This window comes from Thermothielavioides terrestris, chromosome 3, assembly GCF_000226115.1.
Source record: "Thermothielavioides terrestris NRRL 8126 chromosome 3, complete sequence".
Lineage (NCBI taxonomy): Eukaryota > Fungi > Ascomycota > Sordariomycetes > Sordariales > Chaetomiaceae > Thermothielavioides > Thermothielavioides terrestris.
Window position 1 is genome coordinate 223,564 of NC_016459.1, and position 26,523 is coordinate 250,086.

At 47.4% G+C, this 26,523-nt stretch overlaps 5 protein-coding genes across 5 annotated transcripts; 2 read left to right on the forward strand and 3 right to left on the reverse strand.

Annotated features, from left to right (window-relative positions):
* Positions 1–14,010: 14,010 nt before the first annotated feature.
* On the reverse strand, positions 14,011–14,811 carry THITE_2129349 (uncharacterized protein; the record flags this gene model as incomplete). The annotated part of the gene is made up of 4 exons (XM_003653738.1): positions 14,011–14,184; positions 14,249–14,306; positions 14,358–14,637; positions 14,688–14,811. The coding sequence occupies 4 exons, from the start codon at positions 14,809–14,811 to the stop codon at positions 14,011–14,013; spliced, it is 636 nt and encodes a 211-aa protein (XP_003653786.1).
* A 216-nt stretch (positions 14,812–15,027) lies between these two features.
* Positions 15,028–16,178, reverse strand: THITE_160920 (uncharacterized protein; the record flags this gene model as incomplete). Its single annotated transcript, XM_003653739.1, has 3 exons — positions 15,028–15,308; positions 15,385–15,560; positions 16,051–16,178. The coding sequence occupies 3 exons, from the start codon at positions 16,176–16,178 to the stop codon at positions 15,028–15,030; spliced, it is 585 nt and encodes a 194-aa protein (XP_003653787.1).
* Positions 16,179–17,051: 873 nt separating this feature from the next.
* On the forward strand, positions 17,052–18,823 carry THITE_2116328 (uncharacterized protein). The gene has a single exon (XM_003653740.1). It carries the CDS (start codon positions 17,129–17,131, stop codon positions 18,560–18,562), a length of 1,434 nt encoding a protein of 477 aa, XP_003653788.1. The 5' UTR covers positions 17,052–17,128; the 3' UTR covers positions 18,563–18,823.
* Positions 18,824–19,028: 205 nt separating this feature from the next.
* Positions 19,029–20,889, forward strand: THITE_160918 (uncharacterized protein; the record flags this gene model as incomplete). Its single annotated transcript, XM_003653741.1, has 2 exons — positions 19,029–20,047; positions 20,112–20,889. The coding sequence occupies 2 exons, from the start codon at positions 19,029–19,031 to the stop codon at positions 20,887–20,889; spliced, it is 1,797 nt and encodes a 598-aa protein (XP_003653789.1).
* THITE_2116329 (uncharacterized protein) lies at positions 20,855–23,153 on the reverse strand. The gene is made up of 6 exons (XM_003653742.1): positions 22,763–23,153; positions 22,648–22,684; positions 21,908–22,583; positions 21,435–21,840; positions 21,191–21,337; positions 20,855–21,118 (listed from the first exon to the last, which is right to left on the reverse strand). Exons 1-6 carry the CDS (start codon positions 23,030–23,032, stop codon positions 21,071–21,073), a joined length of 1,584 nt encoding a protein of 527 aa, XP_003653790.1. The 5' UTR covers positions 23,033–23,153; the 3' UTR covers positions 20,855–21,070.
* Positions 23,154–26,523: the final 3,370 nt, after the last annotated feature.

Here is a 26,523-nt window from a genome sequence, read left to right on the forward strand (position 1 = left end):
TTGATAGGCCTATTAGGAAGCTATAGATCGCCTATATACAGGTATTTTACCGTCTTAGACTCAGCGTCAACCTTAGCTCGCTGTTCTAGGCTTCGACAATTTGACGCTAAACAGCCTATAGCGTATACCGAGATAGTGTGTAGTAACGGAGGACTACTATAGGCAAACCTAGGCCTCGCTAGTCGATCGTCTTCTGTAAACGCCTCTAACGTAGCTAGCTGCGACTATACTAGTTATATCGTACGTCGACCTAGACTTGCGTTAGCAGGCACCTATATATCCGATCAACTAGCCTTACTAGCCTATATAGCCTATATAGCCAGCTCCTATCCAGATCGTTTACCCGATTCCTAAAGAAGGTGTAGCCATCGGCTTACGATATAACCTCGCTTACGATAGCCTACGTTGTATAGAGCCACCTTATCGTCGACCGAACCCTTAGAGCAATAGCCTAACGCCTAATAGCCGCTAGTACTACGATAGTACTTACGATTCTAGCTATACAATAAGCCGAACTAAATTCAAGGTTAAATATAAGGACATTAATATCTTCGATCCTTTCTACCTAGACCCCGATAGCCTAGGAGTAATCCACGAAGGCAAGGCGATTACTTACACTGATGCTTATCGTTTTCAAGCCTATATCAAGACCTTTATTAAGGATAACGACAGATCTATTAAATAGTAGATTGTCAAAATGTTTCCTATACTCCTTAAAGGCAGGGCCCAACTCTAATAGTCCAAAGGAATTTCTAATAGTTATCGTCGCTTCCTTAAAGAGCAAGGCCTTAAAGCGATACTAGAGGCCCTAGGCAAACGCTTTAAGCTAGATTCAATAGTGGCTATAAAGAAATTTAATACTACGTTCCTATATCTTAAGGATATCGCCACTAACGAAGAAGCCTTTATAGAGTTCGTCAAATGTAAATTGCGCTAGGCATATACAATAAACGACAATGTAGATGGCTCTAACTAGCAAGGCACTATATATTAAATTTGGGAATATATAGATCTGAATATTTAGCATTATATTCGTCACCCCTAGTTTTTCACCTCGCTTAATTAGTGCCTATACAAGTAGGAGCAATTGTAGGCTATATTAAAGTCAGTGGCTACGAAGAAGCATCCTAATATATAGAAAAAGCCGAGTAGCAAGGATAAGGTAGAAGACAAGGCTAAATAGGCACCCTAATATCAAGCTAACAACTTTCGAAGTAACTATAAAGATCGCTACTGCTATAGCAGTGACTACTACCAACCTGCTAACCGTGACCGAGGCTAGGACGAACGCTAGCCCAGGGACTACGATCGCTGTGATCGTAAGAAGGACGACTACCGCTATAACGATCAACGCAATAATCGGAAGAACTAGCGCGACGACCGGAAGGACCGTTGTAACGACTATAAGCGTGATTAGCACTGCGACTATATGCATTTTGCTGCTAATCCTAAGTCTAGGAATAATATCGATACGTCGGATACTATATTAGAAAGCTCCGCTATATCTACTACCGTATTATCCTTAGAATCGGAGATCGCCTATATAGTTATTAATTTGAAGCTTATATACTATAAGTGCTATAAGACCTTTCAAGCTAAGTAGGAAGTGCGATAGTACGTCAAGACCTGCAAAGGCATTGGGCCGAGGCGTACTTAGAAGAACTATATAGCTAACTAGGCTATACTTGAACGCTATACTTATAGCTACTACGCTACCGTCCTAGATTCTCGTAACGCTCTGTTCCAGTATTTGAAGCATTATAAGGACGTAAAGAATAGTATTTTTCGCTACCTAGTAGAGATTAGAACGATAGCTATAGCGGTAGAATCCGTAGACGAATTGGCCACTAAGTACAAGCTAGAGACCCCTAAAGTGACGGTGTACCAAGTTAGGGAAGCCCTAGTCCTAGAATCTAACGATAGTATCGACAGCCCTCTAGGCAATTATATATACCTTCGTATCGCCGCCTATATAAAGGAAGATAGTAATAAACTAGAAGTATACCTCGATCTAGGAGCTAGCCGCTCAATCATTGGCTACAATCTGTTGAACCTCCTCGACTATACTGTTGAACGCTGTAAAGGCAAGGTGATAGGCGTAGATAACAAGAAGTTAGCCCTCTCGTATTAGGCTACTTTTACTATTTTCCTATCTAGTATAGTAGACGGCAAGTCTACTTTATACAAATTTACCTACTCCGCCTAGGTTGTAGATTCGCTAGGACCTAATCTTCTATTTAGCAACGACTTCCTAGATAGTTATTGCACCCTAATTGACTACAATGCTAAGAAGGTCGACCTCTAGGCCTTTAAATTTACTATCCTATTCGCTATTAATATGTATTCTATGCTATATGTACGCAAGGTCAAAACTATATACACTATTATACTTTTGCCTAACTAGGAGGCAGAGATCCTAGTCGAATATAAACTACTACCGAAAGGCCGATCCTTCATATTTCACTCTAACCACCTAGCTATATACTATGCCATGGTTATAGCTAGAACCGCTAAAGTAGCTGCTGTCAAGAACATTTCGCGTAGTATTATTAAGATCCCGAAGTGGTACCTAGTGGGCAAGATCCGTGAATACGAAGATAGCAGTTTCCTAGTGTGTTCCTAGACTTCTGCTCTGACGGCCTTGGTGGCTAGTATAGCGATGACCGCGATGGCCACCCTAGCCGTAGCCACGGATATCGAACCCCCTTCTTTGGTAGCGTAGTCTGCCACGGTTATGCTAGTCAATAGCAAATTCGTGTTCGATGACTATATTATAGCTATAGCTCGGTATAGCTACGACAAGTTATCGATGCCCCTGGCTATCAACCTTGTAAGGCCGTCTTCGCTAACGAATTCAACGATACCGATTCTACTACGCCGATAAGCGACTACGTCTTCCAACTAGTGTAGGCTAATAACCCTAAACTAGCTAGCAAGCTATTTATACTAGAGAAGCAGTCAACTCTTAGCCTTTATATAGATCTAAGCCTAGACGAAATCGTCACCAAGGACAGCGTATATATGTATACCAAGGATCCTAGCACCGTACAGCGTTTTATCGAAGTTATCAAGCGATATCCTAGCCTCTAAGAGGATAACGGCCTTGTTTAGTAGAGCCTAGACGAACTGATATATATGCCATTGGTCGAAGGCTAGCAATACTAAAAGGTCAACGCCCGATCCTACCTACTAAGCAAGAAGGACCGAGAGGTCCTCGACAAGACCTTTGACAGCCTCTATATATAAGGCTATATAACTTAGGCGACCTAAGCTACACCTTTTATATATCCTATATTCGTTGTTTAGAGGCTAAGCTATAATAGAGAGCTTAAAGGCAGAGTTGTAATCGATCTACGGAGTTTGAACTATATAACGGTGCCTAACAACTATCTTCTACCTCTACAGTCCGAGATTATCGCCAAGCTATATAGTAAACACTTCATTATAGCGATCGACGCTACCTTGTTTTTCTACTAGTTCAGAGTACACTCGCTATATCGCGACTGGTTCACCTTGATTAGCCTACGTAGCCTCGAACAACCTATAGTTCACCTAATAGGCTACTGTAACTCGCCTATGTATATATAGTACGTTATAGACCGACTCCTAAGGCTACATTCCTTATATATACGAGTCTTCATTGACGATATTATAATCTACTTAGACAATGCCGAAGACTATATACGCTATCTAGATACGATATTTAGCCTTTTCGCTATTAAGAACATCGCCTTGTCGCTAGCTAAATTATATATAGGATATCTAAGCGTAGAATTGCTTAGATTCTATAACGACAGCCTAGGCCTTACAACTACTATATAGCGAGTTAAAGCCTTTAAGCAGCTCGCCTTTCTATATACCCTTAAGGCACTCGAGCAATATATTAGCGCTACAGGTTTTTTTTAGCATCTGATTCTATATTATACACAATTGGTGGAGCCTCTATAGGCTTATAAGACTACATTACTAAGAAAGGGCTACGAGGAAGGCTATATTAAGACTAGCAACACCTCTAAGAGGACTGCTTACTACGTAAAAACGACCTTTAAGCTTACGCTAGCCGAAAAGCTCTTGTTCAAAGCGATCTAGGCTACAATTTGCAAGGAAGACCTAACTATCCTATACTACTTCGATCCTAACAAGCAGCTCTTTATACAAATTGATAGCTACTTAGAGCGTAGATTCGGAGTAATGGTATTCCACTTATACAACAGTTATAAATAGGAGCCTAGTACACTAATTCCTTCGAATCAAATGCTCCTAGTTATATTCCTTAGCCGTTGCCTAATAAAGGCCGAGATATACTATAGACCTTCGGAACAGGAGGTCGTATACCTAGTATAGGCAGTTAAAAAGCTATATACTATAATTTATTTGGCTAGACTTCTAGTTAATATACTTATAGACTATACTGCTATATATAGTATTGTCGTATAGACCTAGCTCAATACCTCCTCTATAGATTAGGCTAACTAGCGACTGATTACCGCCTTCGTTTACCTCTTGGAGTATAACCTTCGGCTATATCACCTGCCTAGCCGTCTAAACTTCGTGCTAGATGCTTTAAGCCGCTTAAAGGCAATATAAGATCCTATTAAGCGCCTAGAAGGCCTTGTAGTACTCGATAATGTATTGTTCACCTTTGTAGAAGCTCGTATAGAGGAATCGCTCCGCTAGAAGTTCATTATAGTTTATAAAGAGGACTCTAAATATAAAGCTATTATTAACGATCTTACCTATAGCGACGCTATAACTGCTAAGGGCAACGGTGTTTTCTTACGCCCTAGGCTGCCTTTTACAATAATCGAAAGCCTAATCTATAATATCTAGCTATATAGTATACACCTTCTTTATATACTATTTAGTATAATCAAGGAAGTTCTTAGCCTAGTATATAATGCTAAGTACCACTTTGGCGTAGAACGTATACTTTATAACTTATATAGCATTTCTATAGTTAATAAAACCCGCGAGGTCAAGAAGTATGTTGCGTATTGCCTATTATACTACCTTAATGCTATAGATTGTTAGAAACCGATTAGCGAATATTAGCTAATTCGACTAAACAATACGTTTCTAATACAAGTTATCGCTATCGACTTTATTATAAGCCTTCTAAACATATTATCGAAGGGCTCTCCTTAGCAACTAGAAAGCTATAATACCTTCGACGCGATAATAACCGTGTCCTATAAGAGCAGTAAACGGACCCTCCTATTGCTAGGCAATGGCAAGTACTCTATAAAGGATTAGGGCTACGTTCTTATACGCTAGTTGCTTTTGTCTAACTAGGGTATACTATTAGCTATTATTTCTAATCGTGATTATAAGTTTATATTAGATCTCTAGACTAGTATATAGGAGTATTAGGGCACTAAGCTACTAATAACAACTATATACTATCCGTAGGCAGATAGTCTTATAGAGCGTAAGAATTAGACTATAGAAATCGCTCTACGTTTCTATACCTTCGAGTTCCCGACTAGCAACTAGATCGATATTATCCCTCTATTGCAATAGAACCTCAATAGCGCCTATTCAGCTCCTATCTATTTATCGCTATATAAACAGTTATATAGATTTAAACTGTAAGAACTACTCGATATAATTATAGCTAATCTAGGCGTAGCCACTTTAGTAGACCTGCGTACTCTACAAGAGGATCTATACTACAAAGTACAATTGGCAATAGATTTCGCTACTATATAAGCTAAACGCTGCTACAATAGTCGCCACCGTCAAGTCGAATTCGACGTTAGCGACAAGGTATACCTTCGGCTCTACTATAGTTACTACTTGCCTAGCAACCCGCCTTAGAAGTTGTTACAACAATGCACTAGGCCGTTCCCTATTAAGCGCTATATCGGCTACCTAACTTATAAACTCGATTTTCTAAGCTATATAGGAATCTACCTAGTTATCTTAGTAGAACACCTCTCGCCTACGCTACTAGGAGAGGATCTATATAGCTACGTCGAGCTAGAGGTAGGCCTAGTTAAAGATTCCTAGGCCTTTAATTAGTCGGAAGACTATAAGTTTAGGGATAACTATAAAGTAGAGCGTATTCTTAAGTACTCTATAATAGGTATATAGATCAAATATTTAATCTAGTAGAAGAACCTTAGTATATACTACAACGCTTGGAAATCGCTATACAAGATATAGCACGCTCCTAAGGTTATAAAAGAATACTAGAAGCGCCTAGGCATCGATCCGCCTATAGGCGCCGTATAGAAAAAGGAAGTGGAGGCGCCCGCCAAGCGCCCTCGCGGTCAGCCCTAGAAGACCGTCGACAAAGCTACGGAAAAGGCCATAGGCGCTATAGCACCCGCTAAACGCCTACGTAGCCGCTTTCAGAAGGACCTAGCAGCAGCCGGCCTATCGACGAAGACCTCCTTATAGAAGGTGCCCGCTCCAGTGGCCCAGACTACGCAGCCCTTAGCGCCGTAGACCGTAGTACCGCGGCCTAGCACGCTCGGGGAGGAACCTACGTCGAAGGCCCCGGTTAAGTATATAACGGTGCTGTAACCTATAGCGCTGCAACCTATATCGCCTAGAGAGACACCTATACCAATTGAGTATATTCCGGAGCCGCCTTCGCCAACGCGTTCGACCATTGTAGTAGCTAGTCCAGCTCCGAATATATAGCGTAGCACGCATACCCGTAAGGAGGATTTTCAGGAGGAGTAAATCACCGAATTGGGAAAGAGGATTAATTCGAGGATCAATGTAGTGAGGGCACTGCCTAGTTTTTCTTATAGCCCGGCACTTGATACTAGAACTATATTATATATGTAAATAGATGATAACCCTATTTGGGAAGGCTCTGGGTTAGGGTTGCTCTATGCAAGGTTAGCCCTGCATAGTCTATACACGCCCTACACACTGCCAAGAATATCTTGGCAGTGGAGGGAGCCTCCCCACTTTGAATCTATCATCACTTATTCCACCATTGTTACGTCAGGGGTAAGGGGTTTAGAGCTTGGCATAACGCACTGGCCATAGTTTCCCCACTCCTAGATATATATATACCACGCTCTGTTCGCTCTTTAGCTTTCCTTTGTACTAAAACAACGTACTCTCTTTGTATTCCAATACTCTACTATAATCCTACCGTTGTATCTACACCTTACAGCTCGCTATAGTATATCAGTTATAAGCCTAGACACTCTATAATTGTATATAGTAAGTAACCTATAGCAAGCTCTCTCTCTCTCTTTTTCTTATACTCTATATCTCAATATAACGACTATTAAAAGCAACTTAACTATTATACTCTAGTTTTATATAGATTAGACTAAGTGGTTTATAGAGCTTAAGATCTTAGCCCTAAGCAATAGTATCTAGGATAAATACGATTTAAATACTCCTAATAAGCCCTAGAATAAACGACCGAAAGTTCCTATAGAGGAAAACGCGATCGAAGAGCTTTATAAAAAGTGCGCTAAGGCATTAGGCGTTCCTCTAGAGTAAGTTTAGGCTTCTACTGAACAAGAGGTTGCTACTAAGCTCGAAGCTATATATAAGGACTACCTTATAATCTCTACTATCTAGGAGAGTAGGGTTAAATCGTACTTACTTATCAACTAGTAGATTATATACTCTATCTACTAGCCTCTACTCAACGCTATATATATCGCTATCTTAAACACTAGCTTTAGTAGCCCTTAGGCCTTTATCTATAAGCTCTATAAATAGCTTATACCTACCGACGCTCTTATAGAAGATATAGCTACTTACTAATATATAATAGTCCTATAAGAAGCTTATAAAGTAGGTATTAATCTATATAAGTAGTACTATTCTTAGAACGAGGTATACCTATATATAAAGAGCTTTGACATCCTAGAGGTTGTTGGACCTAGAGCTTCTAAGCACCTTATTAAGGTAGTTAGCCACTAGATCGCCCTAGACTAGGCTTGCTACTAGCTCTCTAAGATCAAGGTACTCGAAGCTAAAAGGCGTCTAATTCCTACTTTCGATAAGCTAGGCGCTCGCCTTGGTATTTAGATCGACAACGCCTATTCTAAGGGGCTTAGCTATAGCACATTTACCTCTTTAGGAGTAGCTTAAAACAATGGTTCTTTAGATAATATAGGCTCTTATAGCTCGAAGCTCTACCTATACCCTTATAAGGCTAATAGCAAATATAAGTAGAAGCTAGTCGACTATTAGTTTCTCTAGACGGTAATCACTAAAGTAGAGAAGGGCTATTACAAGCTCTTAGAAACGTAGATTACTGAAATTAGAGAATATTTCAACGAACTAAAGTAGTATTCCCTCTAAAAGAGCCTTTAAAAACGGTATAGTACTAGCTCTATAGAGTAAGGGAACTCCGGCTTAGCTCTTCTTAACAAGGTCGTCTATATTGTTATCGATCTAAGCTTCCTTAGCGAAGGAGCTTACTACCTATTTATATTCTTAACCGCTATTATCTACTAGCTCTTTTAGAGCACTCTCTTCGACAACTATATTGCTCTATATATCGTTAACAATAAGAAGCTCCTAGTGCCTAGCACTTTTATACTATTAGGAGACAGTGACTATATAGAAGTAGGTACTATCACTTTCCCTATTTTAGGAAGAGGAGAGTATATTATAAAGGGGGTATTAGATAGAGAGTAGAGGAAAGGAACTATAGACCTCTATTTAAAGAACGTTGCTATAGTAGAGGGCTTTTATACTAATATTATATTAGAAACCGCTCTATATATAGCTAGTATCTAGTATTTAGGTCTAGACTACTCTTTATAGTATAGAACGTTTAAGAAGAGTATAAAGGTCAAGTAGTTGGTTTATAAGTTTAATATAGTTTTCTTCGAATCGAAGAACCTTTCCTTTTACCTTTGTACTCTCCAACCTTTATAGAGCTTTATAGGCCTAATGACAGTGAATACAGTTGTTTATAAAGATAATATAAGGTTATATACATTATATATACCTCGAGAGAGAGAAGATACTAAGGAGCTCTAATATAAGAGATCTAGATATCTAGGTTAAAGAGCTCTTTAGGTATTAGCGTAGAGCGCTAAGAACGTTAAGATCTAAGGAACGCCAACAATCAAATGTAAGGTATACGCTCTATTGTACGCTAGGGAGTACAATATACTTTATAAAACAGAGTATCACGCTCTACGCCTATTCTAGTACATCTCTTAGAACCTCTTCTTATTCCCTCCTAGGTTTAACGGATCCTAGTACCTCCTTATAATTAAAGACGAATTTAATAGATAGATCTAGGCTTTTACGCTCTCTAACAAGGGTCAAACCAAGCTCTTTAATACTATTAGAGCTTTCGAACGCTAGGTTAAACGGTAGTAGGGACTCAACGTTTATAAGATCTACTAGGACAACGATATAGGAGTTATTATACTAGAAGATCGTTAACTAACAGCTTACTAGCTTTAGGTATACAACGAAGGTATCGACTTAGAGCTTATACTAATATATACTCTATAGCTAAATAGAGCTTTAAAATAAGTAAGACAAGTCTTATAGCTTAAGAGTATAAAGATACTTACTACTATGAACTTGCCTATAAAGCTCTAGCTAAAGGGAGTAAAGGTAGTAGCTTTCTTATATTCTATCTCGCCTAGCTATACTTATAGTCTTCAAAGCCCTAACAAAGTGCTCTACTCCTAGTTTAAGAACTACTTTCGCTAGTAGGAGCCGACCTTCTATTAAGCGCTAATAGCGGATCTACGCCCTAACTAGTCTAGGATCTTTATATATAGCTATAGAGTATACCCCTTAGATAAAGAGCGTAAAGCTAGGTATTAGAAGAGAGAATTCAAAGTATAGCTATATAGGCGAATTAGGTACCTAGTTAGGTATAGAGTATCTAACATTTACTATATCTAAGTGCTTAAGCTTAACAAGGTTATTGTAATAAGGAATATAACATTCAACGAAAGGACCTTTTACCGCCTAGATAAGGAAGAGCTTCTAACTTAAGAAGTTACTATTGTTAAGGAAGTAGCAAAGCACTTAGATAAGGGGGTTAAAGAGACCTAGGACACTAGGTCGATTCTTTAAACGCTCTATAAACTTAAGTATAGAGGACTAACGCTTAAGTCTATTACTATTATAGTTCCTAAGTACAAAAGTATACTACTAGGTTAAGACTTAGGGGTAGAGGAAGTATATATATAGGGTAGACTCTTAACCCCTAAGATATCACTGGAACTATAGGCTTAGCTATAGAAAAAGCTTATAGATAGAGGTAATAATGGAAATAGGGGTCTAGTCGATAATTCTAATACTCTTCTAGAGACTAGTAGAGCACCTAAGGATCTTAGGCCGGCTATAGCCGTCCTATAAGGCGCTACCCCTAGGAGCAAATATAGGGCTTCTCCGCCTATAGAGCCCCTAGCTCTATAAAGCGAGTATAAGGAGATATCTCCGCCTATAGAGCCTATAGCTCTACAAAGTAAAGAAAAGGATATATTCTACAATGTAATAGAATATATAGCGAAGTAAAATACTTAGCCTATAGGGCTTGAAGCTCTATAAACGTAACCTTCGACCAATAAGCTAGGAATAAGTATATTAAAACTATAACGTAAGCCTAGAGAGCATCTTATACCTATAAGGAGGAGTATATAGATTTGGAAACCTTCTATAAAAATATATAAGAATATAGCTCTAAATATAGCTTTAGAATATATATACATTTTCTTTATTAGGTTATTAGAAATATAGGAGAACCTAAGGCTAAAGTTCTAGACTAATCACCTAGATCCTACTCCTTAGGAACATTACAATAATAATAAGACGCTCTTTCCTATATCTTAGGAGGGTATTAAGACGCTTTCCCTAGAGTTGTTTTAAACCTTATATATAATGTTTACTACCGCTACTAGCTAGATACCAACGATATATTATAATACTAAGCTCCCCCTTCTCCCAAAGAGCTAGAGAGACTTAGAGAACTACCTATATAGGAAGGAGTTTAAGGCGGCTATATATAAGGAGATCTATAATCTTATAAGTAAGGGAATATAGCGAGAGATTAAGTGAAAGTATATAAAAACGAGGCCTCTGCCCTTAAAATAGGTATTCGACTATAAGCTCAACAAAGATAGTAACCTTAAGAAGTGTAAGGCGTATATCTATATATAAGGCGATCTATAAAACACTATTAATATTGTAAATATATATATAGCTACCCTCGCTATATACTCTTTTTATACTGTTATAGCGCTTATAGTGTACTTCGACCTTAAGGTGAAGTAGTTTGATATTAAGTAGGCATTCCTAAATATAAGGAGGCTAGATATAGAGTAGGTGACTTATAAGCTTCTAAAGGGATTTAAGAAACTAAGGATCTATATAAAGCTCCTAAAGGCTCTCTATAGGCTAAAGGACTCGCTACTCCTATAGTACAATAAGTTCTATAGTGCTTTTAAGGAGCTAGGTATATAGCCCTCTACAAAAGAACCTTACCTATTCCTTGACCCTAAGAAGAAGATAATCCTTATCTTCTATATTAACAACTTCTTAGTAGTTTACTATCGAAATAATGCTATAGCTATAGAGTATATTATAAAGGGTATTAAAGCGAAGTACAAGGTATATAAGTAGGGCGATATTAAATACTTTCTTAGAATCAAGGTTATCTATAACTATAGAGCGTATAAAATCTAGCTTATATACAACTAGTATATTAAGAAGATTGTAAAGAAGTATAGTCTCTCTAATATTGTAAGCGCTCTAGCTATTCCTCTCTTTATAGAGGAGCTTCGTAAGTTCGAAGGAGAGGCGACCCCTAAGTAGGTTAAACTATACTAAGAGCTTATAGGCTCGATCCTCTACTCTATAGTTATAATCTAGCCCAACGTTGCGTTTATAGCTATAAAGCTCTCTTAGTTCCTAACAAATCTAGGACCAAAGTATATTAAAGTAGTAAAACGAGTTATCTAGTACCTATATACTATATACTTCCTTGGTATATAGTATAGGGGTAGAGTCGTTTACTAAGTGCTCTAGATTACGTTTAACGTATTATATACTGACGATCTAGATATACAACGCTCTTTGTAGAGCTATATTATAATACTCTTTAGTAGGTTAATCTCCTAGAAGGCTATATAATAAAATACTATTACTATATCTTTTACCAAAGTAGAATTGAAAGCTTTATTAGTTACTATAGCTAAGACGATCGCTCTAAAGCGCTTATTTAAGGACTTTACGTTCAAGACTAGAGAGCCCTAGAAGATCTTCTATAACAACTAGTAGACGATTCGCCTTATAGTAAAAGAGTATATAAGGATTAACACTCGTTTACACTATATAGATATTTATAATATATAGCTTCGTTAAAAGTATTAGAACAAGTAGTTCGATATACTCTACCTTCCTATAGTATAGATGCCTATAAATAGTTTAACGAAGTAGCTTTTAAAGTAGAAGTTTAAACACTTCTATACTCTATTAAACCTTTAAAATATATATTAGGTAAGAAAAGAGTAGGAGAGTCAACTATCTTCTTTTTAAAGACTATCTACTACTATTGTTCTATATTTTTACCTTATATATTCTAATGATTAATAAGCTCTATTATTGCCACCTTTCCTTAAAGCCAAAGGATCTTAGCTTATATCTCTAACCGTTCTATTAGCTCTATTGTATATATAACGATCTGCTCTAGCTCCTAATTATCAACTAGTTTATCGCTCTCTACCTACTTAGAGAGTACCTTCTATACCTTACTTTCTATTAACGCTATAGATATAAAACTAAAGGGGTTATCTAGGGCTCTACCCTAGGCGACTATAGGACCCTCCTATATCTACTCCTATACCTACTACTAAGGCTACTACTCCTTTAGCTCTACTATCTCTATATTCTACTACTCTCTCTCTTCTTTAACCTCCTAGGGATCGTTTAAAAGTATATAAAGTATAGGGCAAATCTTCTTCGCTACCTACTTAGCTATTAGAAAGAGGTTATAAAGCAATAGATAATTAGGACTTACCTTCTAGTCGAGGTCGTTAATAGCTATAGTTAGAGCTTATACCTTCTTTACAATAGTAGGTAGGATCAGCTTATAGCTATAGTTAAAGCGCTTATAGTACTAGCAATATATACTATAGCTATTATAGTTATAGTAGATTCTATTGTAGGAGCCTATAAGAGTAGCGTATATACAACCTAAATATAGGATCTTATACTCTATAGTTATTTATAGGGTGTAACTAGAAGGTATATTAAGGCAATATAGTAGTGAACTAGAAGGAAGAGTGTATAACTTACTCGACTAGGGGACTATAGCGCCAATTAGAAGAAGGCGTAGCAAGCTCTTTAGAAGCGATATATAGGGTGGTAGGCTCTACTATAAGCTCTTTAACGCTATTACCCTACTTTAAAGGAGTAGGCGAAGGTATAGGCGATTCGTCTAAGAAGATATTAAAGTATAGAGGTATAATAGTCTTATATACTCTAGGGAGCTAGGAATAGTAATAGTAGTAGTAGTTGCTATATATATAAACAAGAGGATATATATAGGAAGAAGGAAGCTTAAGCTTCTATAGGTAGGAATTTATACCTCCCCTTAGATCTAGGCGCTCTAATTGGCTAGAACTATACTTTAGAATTTCTTATAGCTTTATACAACCTACTTCTATACAACCTACTGTTTATAAGGATTTCCTATATTCTAGTTTTTTATAGTACAGTTGTTCAACTATATATACTTAAACGCTCTATTGAATAACTAGGAGGTATGTCACGTCAGGGGTAAGGGGTTCAGAGCTTAGTATAACGCACTAGCCATGGTTTCCCCACTCCTGGATATATATATACCACGCTCTGTTCGCTCTTTAGCTTTCCTTTGTACTAAAACAACGTACTCTCTTTGCATTCCGATGCTCTGCTACGATCCCACCGTTGCATCCACACCTTGCAGCTCGCTATAGCGTGTCAACCATTGTATCTGCATACTACGACTGCGTGCCACCGCATCAATTCGGATAGCTATTTCCAACTCTTGCTTCTTCTGCAGCGCCGCTACCTCAAGCCACCGCCATATGCTTCCTCTTTCTTCAGAGAGGTCGTCATGACATGAAGCGGTCGGCCACGCTGCGTATGCTTCCTCATTGGCGTGATCTTGCCGTCGTCAGCTCGCATGCCGTCGAGCGGAACAATCCGATGGTCGGTGATGCCGTTGAAGCAGAAAGCAGGCTATAACAAACTACCTTAACTATACACTACTACCGTGGAGGTGCCAGTTGCGTGGCGCACCTACACTAGGGCGCCACCACGCGGTGCTGGGTCGAGCCCTGCGCCACGCGCCATGCGATGCACTGTGCTCTTGCAGTTATTCGTAGTTAACTAGTGTACGGAATACTCCGTACTCCGTAACTATCCGTCTACGTCTAGCGATCGACGCATCGCCGTGCTGCACCTGCAGCCCTCCGAGCCTGTCCTGCACCAGCAGCTTCGGCGAGCGCCTCAAAATCGGTGTGCGGGCCACAGCCCAGACCGGCGTCCTCGCGGGAGGGTGATGCTCGGAGCTGAGGAAGACCACCAGGTGGCACCCCGTAAAGCCGTCGAACACGTCCGGGCCGCGGGGCACGCTGGCGGCCACGATGCGGAGCAGGACGCGGCTCGCAGGTACGTCTCGCGAATGTCCACCTCATGTACATGTAGCGGCCTACGAAGTTCATTGGAAACTAAGGCAGAACCGGCAACTCCCGGGAACCAGTTGGGCCCTACCAAGCCGGGACGCGCCCGGCCCAGCGGATCTGTCGCCGGCACGCTGGTGGCAGTGAAGAGGCGCTGGTATGAAACGGGTGGCGCTTTTACCATGACGCGTTCCGTGCCATCGTCTGGGGTACTAAGACACCTCTTTGATGCGATCTCACCACCTCGTGATTAGCCCCTTCCCCCTTACCCAGGAACTGCCAGGCCAGCGCTTTTCCTCTCATCCAGTCGCAACTCGAGCAAGGCCGCCGTGCCATTGAAGACTTCTTGCTGCAGCTTTCAGGAATAGCATGACCCTGTCTCAAGCATCCTCTCACCCGTCTACTTGCTTGCAACATACCCCTCTTCTTCGTCCGGTCCCTGGCCGTCCTTGACGTCGAGGTTACCCACCGTGCCAGAAGACACGCACCCCTCGCCCTCTCTTAAGACGTATACTATCAGCGCCCCCGCCGGGAGGGCATTAACCGCCCGCAGGGCACGGTAGGAGTCCCAGAAGGAGCGGGGACTAGGCGCAGTAGACATCGGCGTGGCCTTTGGATGCGAAGGGGTTGATTCGGGACGCGGTGAGGCCCAGTCACCCTGAGCAGGGGAAGTGAGGTCGCCTGTCACGACCATCTGCAGGCCGGTCTACTATTCCCTGGCTAGCTAGGCGGGTGATGCCCGGCATGTCAACGGTACAGGACAGCGTAGGCGACGCCGTCTCCGCGTCCGTGTCGATGAGCGACGCGGAAGCAGCGTCGTGGATTGTGGCCGCCATGATGGCCGGTGTGCGCCTCGGGGAGGTCGAGTCCGGGATGGACAGGCCTAAGGTGCTGTGCATGCGCGCCTGCAGCTCGACCCAAGTGAGATCCCCCCTGCGGAGAAGGAGTCGGCGGAGGGCCATAGGTTAGCGCATATCTCCTCTGGGAGCCGAGCCGAGCAATGTTGGTGAGCTCCGGCGCTGTGGCCGAGTTTTCGCTGGCTGCTGGCTTCGCCGAGGCTGTCGACAGGGGGAATGGCGGCTGGACGCTTGTCGTCGGGCTGGCTGTCTCAGTGAGCTCTTAGTTCTCTAACTAACGTTACACTAGCGTAGTGTAGTCGCGGAGAGCACGGCGAGCCACCAGAAGCCCAACGCCGCCACCTCCTTTTCTCGGCGAGCAGATCACGTCCGACACCGCCCCATGCGATTTCTTCAGCAGTGGGTGCACGATGTCACCCAACTCAGTGCGCTGTCCGCGCATCTGCCAGGATACGGCAGTGGATTTCGGTCAGTCTCCCGCGGTCGATTCGGGAGAAGAGCAGGATTGCATGTGATGGCATGTTCTGTTGGGGGGGCGTGGATAGGGACGGGACGGCGGCGTCCACTTTGCTAGTGATGCTGCTGCGGCCGGTGTTGAAGGCAGGCAGACCGTCACAATGGACGCTAGGCGGGCCAGCCCCTTGCCGGGCTCCAGCGAGATGTGGGTGGTGCCGAGCCGCAGCACGGCCTGCATCGAGGAGACGCAATCGACGCCGGGGCATGCATACTGTGGTAGTTAACGGTAACGGTGTCCACGGCGGCGGCGCCAGCAAAGGCCAGGGTAGTTGTCTGTTTGACACGCGCTGCGCAAGCCGGCGGTAGGTCGCCGCGTTGCCGAGCGTGTCCTTGACAGCGTTCCCGTCAGATGTGCGCCCGTCAGATCGTCAGTGTGATGAATGAGCGCAGCTGGCCACGAGCTGGTGGTGGTAAGTTCTAGTTCTTCCGTCCCCAGGAAATGACTCCTTCTATAGATATCCTGCTTCGGTCACACGGCGGGCTCCTCCACCCGCAGCTCGGGCCGCGGCGAGAAGCTCTCCAGCGGCCCGACATAAGACGTTCGTTATGGGTAGCTCCGATGCCTCTGACGAGCACAGCGCGGTCCACGTTCCCACGTTGACCATCGCACCGGAGTTCGTTGGAGGGATCAGCAAGGTGGATTACCGGATTCATCATGCACATTGTGTTCCATTTCCGAGTTATCCGGTCGCCACTTGCACAAGCGTAATGCAACAGGGATAATCTCGGCATCTCGGCGGCGCAAGAAAATGTCAGGGCTGAGCTGCGGTAACAACCCTCTTAAGTTCTTGCGACTGGCGCTCAGTGTTGGAACCTCCGTCCCAATGTATCTTGAAAACGGTGAGGGATGGGTGAGTACCATAGTAATCCTTTGCGCAGGTGGACACAGTTGGCTGATTTGGTCGCGTGAGACGCGGCGAGCCCTGCCAGCCTGTCGCGTGAGCCCAACTGTTGCCTGGAGCTCGGCACGGCTTCCTATTGGCTGCCCTGGCTTGCGCGGCCAAGGGAGGCCTGCTTCCATTGGGCTCAATCCACCGGCTGTTCTGGCATGCACCTGACACTTTCGAAAACCATCCATCCATTCCAGCCCGATTCCTCTCCGCCGGCAGCTCCAATGTTGACGACGCGATGCGGCTCCCTCCTGGCGTTCTCGACCATCCGCTACGCCTATTTTCGCACCGCGCGACCCGAGCCCTTGTAGTGTGCGTGGTGCTTTGGCTGGTGGGCTTCACCTACGGCCGGTTCTTCCTCTGGCGCGACCCGCACAGCGCCTACTTCCGCTCCGAAACCGTCTACGACCTCGACTACTCGGCTGCCCGCCAGCGAGAGGCCCGCGCCTTCATCGCCAACGTCACCCGCATCGAAGACGACCGCGATGACGCCGACACGCGCGAGGGGAAGCGATGGCCCAAGACGGGCGCCACGCCCGCCGTGTGCGCCGCCTTCGTGACCGTGCGCCGCGAGAGCGAGGCCGCCCGCCTCTACCTCGCCGACGCCATCGGCTCCATGCTCGCCGGCCTCGACCCGCGCGAGCGCGCCGCCCTCAACGTCAGCCTACTGTTCGCCGACACCGACCCGGCCCGCCACCCGGACTGGCACGCCCCCTGGGTCCGCGCCCTGGTCGACACCGCCGCCGGCTACACCGGCCTGCCGGAACTCGAGCGCGCTGGGCTGCGCCAGGCCGAGGAGGACCGCGACCTGCAGCTCAAGGGCGTCTACGACTACCTGTACGTGCTGGAGCGGTGCTTGGCCGACACCGCTTCGCCGTTCATCGCCGTGTTCGAGGACGACATCATCTTCGCCGCGGATTGGATGGCCCGCACGATGCGCGGCCTGCAGTACCTGGTGCGCGACTACCGCTCCGCTGCCGGCGGGGCCGACGGGAAGGCAGCCGACGACTGGCTGTATTTGCGGCTATTCTACACAGAAACGCATTTGGGGTGGGCGAATGAGGGAGACTGGTGGTACCGATACCTGCCGTTGACGCTGCTGCTGGCCGGCGGCGCGACGGCGGCATTGCTCGGCATGCTGCGGGCGCAGGCTTGCGGGGGCCGCACGCGTCTCGACTGGCCTACCATCGCCGTGCTGGCGTTTCTCGTGGTGCCGGGGTTTACCGTGCTGATCTTCATGGCGGGCAAGCACAACCTCCCGCTGCCGGGCTTCAGCCTACACCACAACCTGCCCTTTGCGTCCTCCACCGGCGGGGTTGTGCCGATGGACAGGCACGGCTGCTGCACGCAGGCCCTGGTCTTCCACCGGCCCGCGCTGCCGGGGCTCATCCGGTATTTGCGCGAGCGGCAGCGGGGGCAGACGGACAGCATGATCGAGGACTACTGCACGGAGCATGGCGTCAAACGGTTCGCGCTGAACGAGCAGGTGGTTCAGCATGTCGGCTTGGTCAGTAGCCGAGGCATGGCCGCCGTGGATACCCAGAGTGTGTGGGCGTTCTGGTTCGAGGCGAACAAGCCCGACGAGGTGGAGAAGAGGCATCGCGAAGCGGTTGAGCAAGTCGACTGGGCCATGTTTGACCAGTTGTCTGCTTCGGACAAGCCGGCCTCCTAGGCGGCATGCCCGCGCCGGACCTGTGTGAAGTATTGTATCATGATTGTATTGACGTCTGGTTTCTTGTTGTGTCATGACCTTCACTTCCTCCAAGCCCCCCCGGACTGATGGCGCTTGACAGATGCTAATTGCCAGCGAAATCCACGAGGACTTGGATGAACACGTGGTGACAACCGAGTTGCACAACGAGCTCTTGAGACAGACAACTCACCATCGCAGCTCGCCCAGCCAATCCTGCGGCGTTGAAAGCCCGGAATTTCAACGCTAATAGGCTTATTAGGGCCTGGTGGCTTAGCGCCTAACCACTGGTAAGGCCGTTACGAGTCCTGCAGCTCAGTTCCAAGTTGAGCGTGAATCGTTCGCTCCTCAGATTTGCACTACTTGATTGAAATAGAATGGGTTTCCTCCAGCCCACGGCTGGCGCTCTTGCGTCCTGAATGCGCCGTCAGTTCCTTATGCAATCCACATGGCCTCCGCTCGGTGGGTACGACTGGCAGGTCGCGCGTTCTCCGTTCTTTTTGCGCTCCTCCTCGCCTCGCGCGTTGCGTCGGCACCCGTCACCTCGGGTACCGTCACCTCGGGTAGCGTCACGATCTCCGGCCCCGGAGTCTCAGACCACGGACAGCCCAACCTGGTGTGTTTCCCGACCAAGGCCACGGACGTGCTGCTATTCTTCTTGTCGAACTACGTGGCCCATGCCGCCACCGTCAAAACGGCCCCCGGGGCCCAGACCCTCGAGGTCATGGTGGGGATGTTGATCAGCCTGTTCTTTCCCGTCCTCGGCATGAGCCGCGCCTTCGAGGTTATCCTGGGCTGGAGCTGGAAACTCTCGCCCAAGTTCCCGTTCCTCCAATTTGAGGCCGACACTTTGCAGACCGCTCTGAAAGCGGGCGCCCTGGTAGTGGCCGTGAGGAACCAGATGTGGAAGCCGGCTGCGACCGACGGCATGCTAAGGGACCTGCGGCGTCCCACGGAGGATGACTACCTGCTTGGGGACATCTCGCATGACGTCCAGACGCGGGCGGGCGAGCGGTCGGAGGCTCAAACTCCGCTGGCCCCTGGTGACGATAGCGTGAAGGCTAGCGCGTCGTCCGGCCGCAGCGGGGGGTTCAAGTGCTCAGTGAGGACGCTCCCTGGGTACCCGGAAAACGACCCCGGCTGGTTTATGTTCGGCACGCCCAACGTGCACGGCGGCTTCAAGCTTCCCAAAGGCTACGACTGGCTCCGCCTTCCCCGAAACACGAGAGTGCTACCCTACGGCAGGCCCTTGATCGAGTCGCAACCGGCGTCCGGCGAGACGGCAGAAGTTCGGCTGCCGACCTCCTTCAGCGTGGCGCAGCCCATCATTGCCATCTTCCAGACGGTCAGCGCCGGCTGGACGCTGTACAAGGCGAGCGGGGATCAGATCGACCAGTTCGGTTTTGCCGCCTTTGGGCTCACCGTCACCCCCTACTTGCTGATGAGCATCATCAACTTCCTCGCCCAGTAAGAGCTGCGTCTAAGACGGTTGCCAAATGAGAGGTCGCGAATCTAACAACTTGCTATCCAGGCTCGCCGTCCCGCAGCACAGCTCCGTGTACATTGTCTACTCCGAGGTCCTGGCCGAGGCGGCTGCACGGGTGGGGAATCCGAACGTGACTGGCATCGTCGGGCAGCTCACGCCAGACACCTCTGCCTCGCCCGAGTATCTGAACGGCTGGGTTTCAGAGGAGGGAGAGAGAGGCGTGAACGTCGAGTTGCAATCCAATCCCGAACCGGCCGAGGAGGATGGGGAGCGCCAGGAGAGCACCTCGGCCGCGGCCGGCGTCGAACGGGAGGCATCAATCTCCCAGCCAAAAGAGAAGCAGGTCGAAGAGATCTTGGTGCCTTCCCACCCGCGGTTCGAGCGCCACCACCCACCCCGGGACGCCAAGTGGAAGAAGTGGCTCACGGACCCGGAACTTGCCGGCGCCAGCGCCGTCGTGGTGTCGCTCCTCCTGGCGTGCACCCCGCTGGCCGTCAACGGGTCGCTTTCCAAGTTCCGGCCGGGGCAGAAGAGCACCGCGGCGCAGCGTGGCGTTATCATCGCCTGGATCATCTGCACGGCCTTGTCCCAGCTCACGATGTCCGGCCTGCTGATGATCCTCATGCTCGCGTTTATGGTCCCTTATGCCATCAGGTACGACCTGCGAGGCGAGGGTTTCCCGTTCGACGTCGACGACCTGAAGAGGATCGCCATGAGAACATACGCCGGTCTCCTGATTGTCGGGTCGGCGATCCCGCTGGCCATGTTCGTGACGGTCGGCCAGGAGCTGATGCAGTACGGGAACTGCCAGTATATAGGGTGAGGGGATTGCACTGGCTGGGACAGTCGCAGATTTGTGTCGAGATATCAAAATGTATTCATTGGTGATCAAAACACAACCGGAACTCTACAGACTTCCCTCCGGGCATGCTCTTCCTTCTCGGTCTTGCTTGCGCTTGCCCAAACCCTGACTACGGTCCGCCACGATAACCTCCGCCCCAATATCAAACAATCCGCTTGAACAAGAGTTCCTTAGTCGGATCCGGCACAGACTGATACACCTCAGAGTGAGTCACGATCCCTAAACAGCGCAGAAGTAGGCTGGGTGGAGCGCAGCCACTCACCGAAGACCCGAAGGAGAGGTTCTTGTACCTCTCGTGAACGCCCTCCGGAAGGGCCATGTCATAGTTCAGGACAAAGTTGGCCACGATCATTTTGATTTCGTTGGCGGCGAAGAAGCGGCCGGGACAGGCGTGGCGGCCGAATCCGAACTGGAACCAAAGGTTGTCTGTCAGTCATCCTCTCATGCCCTCTCCTTTCCGCCGGGGGATGGGAATCATATCGTCGGGAGAGCAGGTGGCGACGTACAGTCAAGATGTTGGGGCTGACCGAGACGAACTGGTTCAGCGCGCTGGCTTCGACCTCGCCCGCCGCCCTGGCCTGCTCGCGGAGGCGGGAGAACCGCCACGGGTCGAACTTGTCGGCGTCCGGGAAGACGTCTGGGTCGTGGCTGGCGGCGGCGGCCGGCACCTCGATGACGACGCCCTCGGGGATGACCTGGCCGTTCGACAGCGTGAACGACTTGGTGACCTTGCGCTGGAACGAGACGGCGCCGGCCGGGGTGAAGCGCATCGTCTCCTTGAGGAAGCTGTCGACCTTTTTCATGGCCTGCAGGGCTGCGCTGGTGAAGACGCCGCCGTGCTCGGCCAGGACGGTGCGGATCTCGTCGCGCAGCTCGGGGATGTACTGCGGGTAGGCCGCAAGGTTGTAGAAGCTTGTGCGCGCCTCAGAGTTAGCGCTACAGATTCTGGGAAGGGAGGAGGAGGAGGAGTGTTGCCTACACGTTCGTGGTGGTCAGCGTCGTGGTGTGGATCGCCGCGAACGTCAGGCCCAGCTGCATCCGGGCCAGCTCCTCGGTGGTGTACTGCTTGAACTGGTCCTGGCTGCCCAACAGCCACTGCAGCATGTCGTCTGGCGCATCGCCTTCCCTCATCTGCTGCCTGGCGCGGACAATGGGGCGCAAGAACCTGTCGGCTTGCGCGATGCGGGCGTTGAGCCTCCTAACCTCGGGCAGGCGATTTCCCAACAGCGGACGCAGCCAAGGGCGCACCGCATCCAGCGCGCGGCGGGCTTCCATCAGCTCGACGGTGTAGTTGATGGCAGCGTCCAGGTATTCCTCGGAGCGGCTCAGCTCGGTGCCGATGAAGACGCGGCCGGACACGAGAGCGACGATGCGGAGCAATTTGCGGTTGATGTTGACGGGCGTCCAGTCGTCACAGGACGGCAGCTCCTGGCGGATCGAATGCTGGACCTCTTCTGCGATGGATGGGTTCAGCCGCACGAGGGCGGGCGTCAGGCTAGTCTTGATCGTGTGGGGGATCATGGACTGGCCGGTTAAGATCCCGGTGTACTTGGCGTGCATGCTCTGTTCGATGGCGCCGTCGAAACTGACGACATCATCCGGAAGCTTCCTGAGCTCGCGAAGGTACTTGGGAGGCACCACAACGACGGTGAATTCTGGCGGGGCCTGTCAGCGCTGAGTAGCTCCAGATTCGGTCATCAGTGATGGGCCGTGATTTACTGTTTGGTGTGACGATCCGAAAGACACTGTCCTTGAACTGCGCGGCGGGTGCTCTCATCAGCGGCATGCTCCCAAGGCAGCGCAACACGAGGCGGCTAAGTCGCCAACCACGAACCTTCTTGTAGCCCTCGAGATACAGGTCGGCCGCGCGGGAGAGATACGCCTGCCTGCGTTTCTGATCGCCGCCCAGTTCCTCCCCTACGACGGGAATGTTTGCAAGCGGTCTCCGACTCCAGACATTTTGGACGAGCAGCACGACAAGGAGCGCTACGAGGGTGGGCAAGATCAGCGGCAGCTTGGCCCCGAAGGCCCCCCAGATGTTTTGGATGTCGGCCATGGTGAGGTACTCGGCGGGCGCGGGCTCTGTTGTCCGGCCGGAGTCCATTTGACCGACAAAAGGACAGACTGCCCGCTTCTTTATACCAGCATTTTCCCCTCCTCTGCCGCTTTCAAACGAACCCCTGCCGTTAACCAGAAGCAAACGTTTGAGGTAACCCTATGGATTGTCCCGGCATGTCATGTGGATGTGGATCTGCTGGGTCCGGGATGGACGAGATCCGGGACGTGTCCCGTCGTTGCAACGCCCTGGGTTGCCAGTCGCTTGCAGGCGACCCACCCACGTTCTGGTCAATCATCGAGACGAGCTGAGTGCAACGCATGGGCGGGGACATTGGATGGCTGGTGAATTGAGTGCACCGTGCAGATCAGCCAGCTAGTGTACACTATACTAGCAGGAGCCCCCAAGGGTCATCTCGGGCTTGCTGCGTAATCTCGGGGCTCGCATTCGTGTCATCTGCCGTCGAAGCTCAGTGGAAGCTGGGTGCGTGACTGGGATTTTGCACGCAGTCCTGACCACTTCCGAATTCGACGACAAGACCAGTGCACCGCCCTCAAGGATGCAACGGATGCCGAGATGCCTGCGATTTGCGCAAAAAAACAGTCCCAAAACGTGGGCAAGGGTGGCGGAAAGGCTAACTCCCGTCGATACACGTAATCAGGGAACGGCCGTAAACTAGGTACCTAAGGTACTGGCCTGGGAGGCAGTGAGCAGGGCAGCCATGACGGGAAAACGGAACGAGGTTAAATAAGGTACCTACGTAAGCACCGCGGCATGCAATCACGCAGGCAATGCACGATTTTATTCGCGATGTGTATGTGTGTGTATGAAGTGCTGATGCGCCGATGCCACAGTTGGGTTACACAAGTTCAAGTTTCACTTTAGGGTATGTTACGCATTGTTACACTACGCCTGCGCAGGGTAGGTACTGTGGTACAGCGGTTTTTTGCGACTTCCAGGTTCCTGCCCTCTCGGTTTCGAATCCAACTTGGATTGGTTGCTCCGGCCACTCGATCAACACTTCCGAACTTGTGATACGCCAACACGATACGGCAATACAACGGGGGATTGGCAAAGGCCTGTTGGGTCCTCGCTCCTGATTGGGCCAGGTCGCTGCCTAACCTTACCCCACAGTTTCCACATGGAAGTTTCCGACCGGTGGACGTTAAAGAGGTCCCGCCAAGACTAATTTCAGTCAATTGTCGGCAATGTTTTTACACCGTCAGTACGTCGCCAAGATCGCCACGGGGTTTGCACTATCGCTAAGGGTTAGATCGCCGGGGGTACAGGGGGCGGCGCTAGCCTCCTGCTAGTTAGGATTTAGGTTAAGGTTAGGATATAGGTTATAGTTAGGGTATAGGTTATCTTCGTTTTCTTTTTTTTTTTAATTTGGTTAAGGTATTATAAAGTTGTTATTATTATAAGTTACTATGATTTTATATTATTAATGTTTTAAGTTGTAGTAGCTCTGTTTACCTTTGGCAATTGTAATTATTTATATAAGGTAGTCTCTGAAATTAGTCTTAGCAGGACCTCTTTAACGACGACTTTCCAACCTCTCTAAATCTACTATATAGTTTCCCTATTTCTACTATACACTATAGATGGTCTATGTGCTTCCATTAAAACTTAGCTATGAGTATCACTACGCCCCCTAGCTAATATACTACAACAGGAATCGCGATAGGAACTGCTGAGAGATTTAAACAGTCAATTGCTACGTTGCTTACTAAAGGAGAGGGCATTTACAAGACAGAAGCAAAGCTGTATTAGCGTTGATCAGAGCTACTTATCGATAACGTAAAGTTACGTCACTTCAGGGATACTTAGGGAGAGGCTTATCAATAAGGTAAGGTTATATAACTGATATAGCGAAGAAAAGGCTAGATCCAAATGGTGTCAAATGTTCTGTATTGTAGTAGTTGATAGTTGGAAAGTGTAGAAGAACTACAGGGCTACAAGTCCTGCAGGTAAATCTAGGCCACAGTGGGCACAGACCACCTGCCTTGCAAAGAGCCTTATTTTATCTATAGATCACCTGACACCCCCCTTTTCTTCAGCCCTATATCAAGTGCCAGCCTACAAAAGAAAACACCAGTGCCCTCACTGGCTTATATGCCAGCAAGGTGGGTCACTCAGATCCAGTAGGCTAGCTTAGGTCCAAGCGCACCATCCTCCTCTCCTCCAACCTATATTCTTAATAGCCAGTTGGTTAGCTAGTTGGTTAGCCAGTTAGTTAGCCGGTTGGTTGACCAGAGCGATTGTCGGAACTGTTGCCGGGGCGATTGACGGAACTATAGGCGATTGACGGAACTAGTACTAGGGCGATTGGCTAGTTACCGCACTGGTCTATTGCGTAAGAGCCGTAACAAGTATACAGATAGTTGTCGATTAAGATGGTATTCGAAGTGCTGTCGGCCGTCACCGCTACGCAAGTCGAACTGGTTAGCTTAGTAGCTAAAGATCGGAACCGCTGTCGGTAGAACCGCTATACAATTGGCGACCTCCACTGAACCGTCGTTCGAAATAGTGCTTCCAACGCTATCGATATCGTCGGATCGCTACGCGTAGGATACGGATGGTTCAATCGGATGATTGATAACGATTGGTGACGACGAGGGCCTAATGAAAGGTTCGCCAAAGATGGTGAATGGATAGTATGCTCCTTGCGCTATCGATTTCGTCAAGTCGCTACGCACAAGATACGGATAGTTCAATCGGCTACTGCTGTCAGCTAGGCCACTACGCAGACTAGTCGATCAATAACGAAATGGAGGATGGTGGTCAACATGACCTTGTAGTCGTAGCTACCATTTTGATATAGCGAAGAAAAGGCTGGATCCAAATGGTGTCAAATGCTCTATATTGTAGTAGTTGATAGTTGGAAAGTGTAGAAGAACCACAGGGCTGCAAGTCCTATAGGTAAATCTGGGCTACAGTGGGCACAGACCACCTGCCTTGCAAGGAGCTTTATCTTATCTACAGATCACCTGACACCCCCCTTTTCTTCAGCCCTATATCAATGACTCTAAGAACGCTTAAGCGCGATTCCTATTACAGTATATTAGAGAGGGACGATAGCGACACAAGCTATAGCATTTTAGTAGAAGCGCACGGACTATCTATAGTGTATAGTAGAAATAGGAAAACTGCATAGTAGATTTAGAGTCGTAGTTATAGAGGTCCCACTAAGACTAATTTCAGAGGTTGCCGCTTATAAGTATTTATAATCGCTATAGGATAAGCGAGGCTACAATAACTTAGAGCAATATCGACAATATATAATTGTAAAGACTCGTAGCAACAACTTTACTAAACCTTAACCAAATCGAAAAAAAAGAAAACGAAGTTAACCTATATTCTAACCTTGACCTTTACCCTAACCTTAACCCGAATCCTAACTAGCGCCGCCCCCCGTACCCCGGCGAACTAACCTGTGGCTAACCCGTGGCGATAGTGTAAACCCCTTGGCGGTCTTAGCGGGGTACTGACGCTGTAAAAACATTGCCGACAATTGGCCGAAATTAGTCTTGGCGGGA

Bases quoted from the DNA above. Each gene is read 5' to 3' on its own strand.
- THITE_2116329 (XM_003653742.1), bottom strand. From the start codon at position 23,032: ATGGACTCCGGCCGGACAACAGAGCCCGCGCCCGCCGAGTACCTCACC. The intron at 22,584-22,647 runs GTAAATCACGGC...AGGCCCCGCCAG, and splicing joins TCGGATCGTCACACCAAACA to AATTCACCGTCGTTGTGGTG. The intron at 21,338-21,434 runs GTACGTCGCCAC...CTTTGGTTCCAG, and splicing joins TCAGCCCCAACATCTTGACT to TTCGGATTCGGCCGCCACGC.
- THITE_2116328 (XM_003653740.1), top strand. From the start codon at position 17,129: ATGCGGCTCCCTCCTGGCGTTCTCGACCATCCGCTACGCCTATTTTCG.